This window comes from Pectinophora gossypiella, chromosome 20 (assembly GCF_024362695.1).
Source record: "Pectinophora gossypiella chromosome 20, ilPecGoss1.1, whole genome shotgun sequence".
Taxonomy (NCBI): Eukaryota; Metazoa; Arthropoda; class Insecta; order Lepidoptera; family Gelechiidae; genus Pectinophora; species Pectinophora gossypiella.
Window position 1 is genome coordinate 5,297,177 of NC_065423.1, and position 10,602 is coordinate 5,307,778.

At 38.7% G+C, this 10,602-nt stretch overlaps 1 protein-coding gene across 1 annotated transcript; it reads left to right on the forward strand.

Annotated features, from left to right (window-relative positions):
• The first annotated feature begins 2,860 nt into the window (after positions 1 to 2,860).
• LOC126376389 (uncharacterized) lies at positions 2,861 to 5,533 on the forward strand. Its single transcript, XM_050023715.1, has 4 exons — positions 2,861 to 2,870; positions 3,186 to 3,367; positions 4,246 to 4,417; positions 5,292 to 5,533. The coding sequence occupies exons 1-4, from the start codon at positions 2,861 to 2,863 to the stop codon at positions 5,531 to 5,533; spliced, it is 606 nt and encodes a 201-aa protein (XP_049879672.1).
• Positions 5,534 to 10,602: the final 5,069 nt, after the last annotated feature.

The following is a 10,602-nucleotide window of genomic DNA, read 5'->3' on the forward strand; positions in this document are numbered from 1 at the left end:
ACACTTTTGACTACATAAACTACATAATAATAATAATACACATAATTATAATTGATATAATAAATAAATATCACTACTTAAACTACTACTTATACTATGGAAGAAAAGGAGTAGATAGATTATGAAGATGAAGAGGAAATAGAGGTAAGGAAATGCGCCTTGACTTGCCGTTTAAAGGACTCCAATGACGAAGCTCTCCTAATGCTTTCAGGCAGAGTGTGTAGAGTAATACTTTTGTGTTTTAATCAGATACATAAATAATTCCCATTCCATGCCCACAATATTCTAATTTCCTTTAGTCCTACAGAATGTGATTTTTTAAAAAAGGCGCTTAAGTACAGTCATGAGTCATGAGCAATATAATGTACTTACCCACTTTAGGACTCTGTCGCACTAACATATTTGACATTTAGTGAGACTTACGGTACGATTTGTCAAAAAGTAAATGTGACATGGTACTAAAGTGTATACATATTAATGCTCGTGACCGTACGTGGTTTTCACTATAAAGCGAAGATAATCAGTGCCGTGTGAGAATCGCATAAAACACCGTATTGTTTCACACCACAATGTGAGACTTACTACTACTACAAATGTTTGTACAAAGCCAACAAGAAAATGTAGACTGACTGCAATACTCTCAATATTCTGTTGAATGAATGAATGTATAAAAATAGGTCCTTTAACAACCTCCGTGGTCTAGTGGTTAGAGCATTGGGCTCACGGTCTGGAGGTCCGGGTTCGATTCCCGATGGGGACACTGACAAAAATCACAAAAGACTGTCCTTTGCTTGGCTAGGATATTGCAAGCTAAATCACCTGGTTGTCTAAAAAAGTAAGTCGGTTACGTGCTTCGCGAGGCACGGTAAGCCGTTTTCGGGCTACTGGCCAAATGCCACCACTAACCTGCATTTGAACAGCGTGGTGGAGTATGTTCCAAACCCCTTCTGGTTAATTGAAGGGAGGCCTGTGCCCAGCAGTGGGACGTATATAGACTGTAATATGTTATTTATTTCACTCACAACAACTACCTTTACAGGCTAACCTAATGCGACAGAGTTAGGGACTTATTTACCTATACATATTTAAAATTAGGAGCTCGTAAACGCGCTCGGTCTGCGATTGTTGAAGTTAAGTAACTTTCGCAAATCCGGTCATAGGATGGGTGACCACAAAAAAAAATATTTCGAGCTCCTTCGTGCTTCGGAAGGCACGTTAAGCGTTGGTCCCGGCTGCATTAAGAGTCGTTAATAACCATCAATCTGCACTGGGCCCGCGTGATGGTTCAAGGCCCGTTCTCCCTACCCATCCATAGGGAATACTCGTGCCCCAGCAGTGGGGACGTTAATGGGCTGATGATGATGATGATTTAAAATTAATTTAAAGTTATGTATGGAATATAAGGAACATCCTATTTATACTCATAAAAGTAAAGTACCACAATCTTCACACTACATTTCTTACTACTACCAATGTAACATACTCACAACAGTTAATACGAGATAGTCCTACAATATAAGATAATACAAGGAAGTGATGGCGATATTAATGTTATCACTAACTGTGGGAAAAGAATATTGTTTAATCACAAACCATTGACGGGTGACAATTCATAATCGCTGGCGGGTTTATAAAAGACGACGGGAATTTAGCGTAGCAGATGGACAGTGCCAAGATGCCGATAATCACATACCAACATTTAATATTTCTAATCAGTTCATATTGTGCGGCAGTCAGTGCCACGATAGGTCTGTATCCTAATCACTAGATTTATATCTAGTGTGAAAGTATAATGGACTAAAAATCTAGTAATTCAAAATCACACAAAAAGTTTGAATGACTAGATTTTAGTCTTAGTTTAGGATTATTTAATTTATAGTGCGCCAATTTTGTGTGACTTTGTGAAGACATCCTACCTTGAAAATAGTGCTATTTTATACTTTTATAGTGTGTTTTTAACTTTAATAGTGACGATGTCCAGTGTATTCGTAAATCAGAATAGGTAGTAATCGGGTAAAATCTCACGTCAATTTGACTAGTGTATAAAATTATGGTATTTGAACAGCGTGGCGAAATATGTTAATAGAATTCATGGATATTAAGTACATATTTTTGTTAGATTGTGATTTACTAGTGATTAGTAACCAAAACAAACCAGGGTCAAAGGGGATGAATTCAAATTCGCGACTGTCACACAGCTTGAGAAAAATTAATATAGAGGTATAAGTAAGCAATAATTATGTCAAGCGACACGAAAGTCGCAACCGAGCGGATAATTTAAACAGGTACACTGTTACCACCTTACAAATAAAAAAATAAACCAGGGAGGAACGTGGGTATTTGACAGCCAAGTAAAATTGAATCCAATTATCATACAATTCGTCTAAACTTTACTTTACTTTACTTTATCTACTCCACTCCAATCTCATCAGTCATCCCGTGATCATGGCACTTGCAACAGTGTCGAAATATCGGGAGTCTCATATCCCCATTTAAACGCGGTAAGAACCCGTTATTATGTGTTTTAATTATGATAATAACCGCGTAAACTTAAAACAATGTTAACATAAGCAGTCTATACAAGATGGTAGTGACAACGTAAGAAATATTGAGGGTGATTCAACTCATTATTCTGAGTTCATATCAAGTGGAATTTTAAATCGCAAAAGTATAGAATTGAAAATAATTAGAAAAATACAAAAAAAAATACTTACGTAAATTTTGCGACGGAAAATTCTACTTGATATCAACTCAGAATCATGGCCTGAATCGTCCCTCAAAGTTTTCGTTACGATGTCACTAACACTCTGTATACGTCCCACGGGTGGAACCTCAGGCCTGTCTTCAATAAACGCAGGGTATGGAGCACGGTATGATCCATGCTGCTCCAATGTGGGTGGGTGAAGTTTTCAAGAATCATGAATGTTTACCATCGCTCACATTTCTAAGAACTGCGTTTCGGAGGTACCTATGTGACCTAACCTGTTGCTGGGCTGGTTTTCCCTACGCGGGTTGGAAGGTCAGATAGAGTCGCTTCTATAAAAACGGGATCTGTCAAATCTTAAAATCCCGTGAAAAACGGGATATCAGGAGATGATGATGAATGATTCATTGTCGGTGTAGTATTATCCATGCTACTTTTTAGGGAAAAATAAATGAATGTTAAGGTACCATTATTTTTTCAGGTGTCAATGTATCTCTGCCATACGATGAGAGAGCAGCGGAGATGAAGTGCCAGGAGCTAGCGAAACAGCCGTACTTCGACCCTGAGATGGTGGTCGGCAGGCCCTGGAGGGTCTACTACTCCTGGAACATGAAGTTCGAGACCAAATGTCTTGATATGTACTTCAAACAGGCTACACCGGCGGTTAGTAGTATTTTATACACATACGGGAGTTTATATGACCACTACCGCTCCGGATTTGTGTGTGAAAATTTGCTTACAATCTGGAGAATTATTAAAAATCCTATGTGCATTGAGTACAATGTTAATACTCGTACTTAAAGACTAAAGTTCCGTCGTTCCCAGGTTTGACCAGTGCCGTAACGTGTTTATCAAAACTTACAAGTCTACACGTTCACAAGCTACAAATTACTCAAAAGTTCGTGTAAATTACGTTTATCAAAAAAAGTAGAGGGATTGTAAAATATTCTTGTGAAGTAAATGTCTTGACACTTGTAGTTATGATAAACACATTCTTGTAATAATGACAATTTTACCAGAAAATTTCTTGTAATACAGGGCTTGTAAGTTTTGATACACAGAGTACAGGTCTGGCAACAAGTTTTGAAGGATGAATTGTGTATTTTAACCTTTGACTAATGTCTAATCTTAGGAGCGCCAAACTGGGACAGCCAGAAGGCATTAGTCAAACCTAGGACCCCAATTTGGAGAGGCTACATATCGACCCTTAACTAAAACATACATACATAAGTGTTCACAACTTCCCAATTGGGGTAGTCAGAGGTACATCCATCGTAAGATGAACTAAGTACCCACAGCTCACCGAGATTTCTGTTAGATCAACGTGGCAGGTGGTGAGCCGTATCACCGTCTTATAATGATATAACACCATTGTTAAAAAGGCCACATCAAAGCAAATCACCTAAAACGGCAACGTAGCTATTTGACATTTGTCTGCATTGCGCACTTACTTTTATATGCGTAAATGTCTTGATGTGGCTTTTTAATCTCCAAAATCATCGTCATCGTCAACTCTTTACCTTGGGTGGTTATTTTTCCAGATAATCCGCCGGATATACAACGACATGTTGGAGTACCTGATCGAGCAGCCGACGTGGGGCGCGGCCTCGCTCCTGGTGGCGATGGGGCACAACCGCAAGGAGCTGCTGCTGTTCGACGACCAGGGCCCCGCCGGCCGGTTCGTCGGAGTGCCTGACGTGATGAGAGACGGCAGTAAATATACCTTCATCATCATCATATCCCTCATATTAATTAGTGATTATATTTCCGGTCCGGTACGTCCCGGGTTCGAATCCCGGTTGGGACATATCATAAAAATCACTTTATGACCCCTAGATTGGTTAGGATATTAAAGGATCACCCGAATGTTCGAAAGTAAGACGATCCGTGCTGCGGTAGGCACGTTAAGCCGTTGGTCTCGGTTAATTTTTTTTTTCAATTCTATACTTTTGCGTTGAAAAGTTCATGAAAATTTTGGTGTTTTTAATTAAGTATTTTCAGTTACATACTTGTGCGATGGAAAATTCCTCTTGATATAGACTTAGAATCATGGTCTGAATCATCTCCTCAAAGTTTTCTTTACGATGTCACTAACACCCTGTATACAATTAGTCATATTTCAATATTGATAAAGTTTTACAATAGCTTCTACGCGCTATAGGTATGAGTTAGATCTGCCAAAGTGCAAAATCTAGTGCTTGACGTTCATTAGCATAGTGATGTATCATTATTTGGCCTTCTGAAAAACCAGCCCATTAAGGTTAGGGAAAAGGTAAATTTTTGTATGTGAGTTTCCTCACGACGCGACGGCTTTCTTCAACGTTGAAACTGCGACGCAAATTCTAAACCGACACACGGGGCGGAATCGTTTTTTCACTGTTCGTTGAGGTACTAGACAATTTAATGTAGGTACCAAATAGTATCAAAAGGTACTTTGAAACTGTTCCAACCATAAAATATCGCACTTGGTCCAGGGGTTCTGACGCTAACGCGGAATTGATAACTTCTGTGCTTGGAAGGTTTTAAGTACACAAACAATGCAATAAAAATTACATAAAATCTTATTTACTTACTATTTTTTTTCCAGATATATCGCCAATAAAGAATTCGGTGCCGCTTCTCAAGTTCCAGATGAAATTGATAGAGAACGGGCGGTTCTTAGTGACGCAGGACTGCCAGGTCGGCATAGGGGAGCTGAGCGTGCGCTTGGAAGACGAACCCACCCGCGCAGAGATCCTTTCCGTGGCCAAGTCCCTTGGGCACATCTTCGGAGATGGCTCGGAGGCGTGCGTGCAGGATTTCGTCAAAAGCGACAACATATTGGCGTAATAAATTACAAAATCCGATCGTGTTTTGTTTCATTTTCATATAAGAACTTAGATACATGAGCTCACAACGGGTAATCAGAGGTACATCCATAGTAAGGTGAACTAAACCACCCACACCTTACCGAGCTTTCTGTTAGACTAACCTGGTAGGCGGTGAGCCGTATCGCCGTCTGTGTTAGTGAAAACTACAATTAAGATGAATTAATAACTTATTAGTCTTCTTCTTATCGTGTGGGTTGTGAGGTGGAATACCAGCCTCATTAACTCTGGCGTTATCATCAGCCCAATCAATAACTTACTGGTGCAAGTCCGGTATCAGGTTCGAATAGAAAAATCTATTTACCGACTTCACCAAGCCTAAAAGAAATAACTCAATATACGGTACCTATCAATAAAATTCACGCTCGCAATGCCTGTAGGTAGAGCCACAAGTGCAATTTGACTTAACAATTTTAATTTAACATTACGACGTAGAAAGGATATGAAACATACTCAATTATTAAAAATAAAACATGTTTTTTAAACAAACAACATCTCAGTCGAAGAAGTCATCATAAATTGTTACGTTATGATAATAACAATATTATTACATCGTTATGCTGAAAAATGTATTTAAATGTCGGTGTCGTATGAAATTTTTCAGTGTTGCTTTACCTTTTACTATAAACGGATCCAATTGTTATAAATACGATTTATAACGTTTATTACGACTTATAAATTGTTATAAATAATTTATAATTTACTCTATAAGTAGAGTCTAACTATATTATAAAGTGAACAAATCAAAGTGTGCCAGCCATTTTGCTTCATTCGTCATCTTCTCCCTAGCGTTATTCACTTGTCACAAGGTCCGCTTGCCTAACCTGAACATATGACAGGTCCGGTTTTTTAAATAAGTGCCAATCATTTACTTCATTATACTTACAGGGTATTAGTGACACCGTAACTTATACTGAGGGGAATAATTCAGAGTTGATAACAAGTGGAGATTTCCGTCGCAAAATTCATATCTTTTGTATTTTTTTTTAATTATTTTACTTTGTGGTCCCTAGTTTGGTTAGGACATTACTGGCTGATCACCAGATTGTCCGAAAGTAAGATTATCCGTGCTACGGAAGGCACGTTATGACGTTGGTCCCGGTTACTACTTGCTGATGTAAGTATGTAGTCGTTACATGAGCCATGTCAGGGGCCTTCGGCGGCTCAGTAATAACCCTGACACCAGGGTTGATGTGGTCGGTATTCCACCTCACAACCCACACGATAAGAAGAAGAAGATTATTTTCAATTCTATACTTTTGCGATGGAAAATTCCACTTTATATTAACTCAGAATAATGAGCTGAATCATTCCCCTCAGTACGCGTTACAATGTCTCTTACGTCCCGTACAAGTACCTACAGGTAGCCATACAAGTACGTATGGGTGTTAGTGACACCGTAACGGATACTGAGGGGGATGATTCAGACCATGATTCTGAGTTGATATCAAGTGGAATTCAAGTGGAACTCGTTACAAAACTAATGTAAATTTTAATGTTTTTTTAAATAATTTTCAGTTCGATACTTTTGCGCCGGAAAACTCCACTTGATATCAACTCGGAATCATGGTCTGAACTATCCCTCAAAATTTTCGTTACGATGTCACTAACACTTTACAAATGCATTTCGTAAAGCTCTGCCCTAGTCAACTCGTTTGAATCTACAAGAAAATACCAGGATGTTCAGAATAGTCCTTCTACTGATGTTTACTTTTACGTTATCCTTGTCCGAGCCGATAAAGTTCCGAAACAACTGGACCACTTGTGAGGAGTTCCTGGCCGGCACAGTACTGGATGTCACGAAAGTCGTCAATGTGGACTGGAGGATCTTCTACTTCTTCAACCCGGACTATGAGAGGTCCTATAAGATGAGGTTTCGCTTTCCTGATCGGGCGGTAAGTGCTAACTTACCATCTCGTCACCCTGGTGTTAGAGTTATTATTGAGCCTCCAAAGGACCTGACATAACTCAAGTAACGACTACTTACTTACATCAGTAGGTACTAAGCGGTACCAACGGCTTCACGTGTCTTCCGAAGCACGGATCATCCTACTTCCGGACAATCAAGTGATTAGCCTGTAATATTCTGACCAAACTAGGGATGACAAAGTGATTTTTGTGATGATATAATATCCCCACCGGGATTCAAACCCGGAGACTCCAGATCGTGAGCCCAACGCTCAACCACTGGACCACAGAGTCCTTCTATTGATAGAGGACATTTGATGAATATAATATGCTGGTCTTTTGGCGATTCTGACGGGCAGTAAAAGCTGACTCAGAGATTGTGTCCATTTTCAATACAATGTGCCCTTATGATGGGCGATGGGTTTAACATTTATACGCGACCATTCATCGTGCGTTATGTTCATCTGTTATTTACGATTCAAATTGAATGAATTGAATTTGAAAATAAGATCTGCTTCAGAGTAGGTATCCCAGAATCCCTCAGAAGCGACCCTAATCTGTTCTGTGGTTACTAACCCTTTACGGGGTTCGGACTTCACCCTACCAAGCAAGTTAAAATATTTTATGAACATTGACATTATCAGATGTGTCTTCTAGCTTGTAGAACGTTTCGCTATGTCGCTGGAGGATACAATAAAGCCGAAACAGGACTGGACTCAAGCCGAGTTGTTCATGGAGACCACCGTAGACATCAGCGCCCTCTTCATCAGAACTGAAGTGCCTGGCTTGTACCATCTCATCCCCTCACTGGCTTTCCAACGTAAGTTTCTTATCCATACTAATTGGTACGCTTCGCATTCTTAATTACATACTTACATACATAAACTCACGCCTATTTCCCACCGGGGTAAGCAGAGACTATGGAATTCCATTATTATTGTTATCATTGTTGTCATTATTGTTGTTGTTGTTTTTATATTGTTTGTGTTTCTCGTGTATGTTGTTGTTTTTTATTTTTTTTTATTTTTTATTATGTGTTTGATTGTAAGTTATGTGTTACTCCGTGTTTTTATTGTATATTTGTTGTTTGTTTTATATTTGTTGCTGGGGTGTCCCTTTATAATAAACGTTTCTTTCTTTTCTTTCTTTCTTTCTTTCATTAGCTTCGATGCTGAGTTGCTGACATACTTCTCTTGCTTCCTCCACTTGCGTCAATCGTTTCATACACGCACGCCGGTTCAGAGTAGACTTTACTCAACCTTTTCTAAGGACATCTCCAATTTGGTTAATGTACGTCTTTCTAGGTCTTCCTTTGCCAGCCCTACCACCAACCTTCGCTTTATATACTTACTGCTTTCGTAATCCTATTATCCTTCATCCGCTCTACGTGTCCAAACCAACTTAAAATTCCATTCTCAATCTTAATTAATTAATTTAATATATAAGTACGAAATATCCGAAAAACCTGGAATCGCTGGGCCGCAAAGCCGCCAGACTTAAATGGGATTTTTTTTAAATGGGAGTTTGTCGCATGCACCGTGAGTGGTGGGCACGGATCGTCACGCATTGGGTGCGTCATGACGGGTATAGGCCTCGTGGTAGACCTCGAAAGACATGGCGCTACGACTAGGACGCTTGCTGGAGGGACTGGCCGGAGTACGCACAGGATCACGAAAAATGTAAAGAAGAAGGGGAGGCCTTTGCCCAGCAGTGGGATCCTGTACAATAGATTAGATACGATTCAATTCAATTCTTGATGAATGGCTTCTGTGTGGTCACAATTCTGCCAGTATCACGTTCGAAGAAAATACACAATAGGGCAGAAATAAAAATATAATTGAACGACAATTCGAAAGCTATTTAGGTATGATTAGATACGAAAAATGCCAAACTCTTGATGACAAGGTTATAACGAAATTCATGAGAATGTTGCTATCATTTCTAAACATACACTCAAAGCAGGGTCCGTACATTGATCTTGGGGTGTTAAAAAGGCCACATAGAAGCAAAGCAATATTGCTATTTGACATTTGTGTGCATTGCGCACTTACTTTTATATGTGCAAATGTCAAATTGTAATGATATTGCTTTTTAACATGAATTGCTTCGATGTAGCCTTTTTAACCCTCATCTGTCTAAAATAAGAGAAAGAAAACACTGAAAAGTATCCATATTGACTAACTCCGCGGGACACTTCAATTCGTGTTTTTCTTTCTTAAGTAAGTAGGTTGCCTGGAAGAGATTGCTACTTAGCAACAAGGCCGACTATTGTACTCATTCTTTTTCTCTTTTGTTTTGTATTTTGTTTTTTCCTGTTTGTGCAATAAAGTATTTGTTATGTTATGTAAGTAGAGGTACTTATACATATATAAAATTATTTTCACGTGCACTAACTACATTAAACTGCATTGTATCTAACTGAATTGGAAAGTGGTGACCCTCGCGACAGAGCATCACACCAAAAATCACTCAAAAAACCTAGATTATTTTTTTTTAATTTCCAGATGATACTGGCCCGGTGCAGGATTTTGCATTGAAGATAGTGGAGCCAGGGTATTTGGGGTTCGTCAACTGCAATTTCCGAAGAGCTTACGTGATGGCACCTTATGACCGCATGCCCAAGGACGATGAGGTATTTATCGCCGTTTTATTAACATGATGCATTAATAGGTAGGTAGATTTTTTAACACTTCATTAATTGCTAGGTATGACAATCGATCGTATGCCAATCTGTCGAAAGAGCATAGAATAAGGAATAATACTACGGCAAGCAAACTCTTGCTTATCATGGCATACAACCACGGCTATCTCCAACATTATTCGTAGAAAAATATTTTTTCCGTAGTCTAGATAATGAAATGAAAAAAATGAAATAAAATTTATTCGCTCTAGAGTGGTACAAAATATCTTAAATATATATTGTAACAAAAAAGTCCACCACTCAACTATATAGCATGCGAATATTAATATTAAATAATTTATAATTAAAGGAACATGCTTTAAATATCATCTTCAATAATTTTGTCTTAAATAAATAACAAAAATAGATATTTTAAATACACAAAAAACAAGACGAGTCGAGTTTTAGTTATAATTCTTTTTTGGTAAGGCGGCCATTGTGCA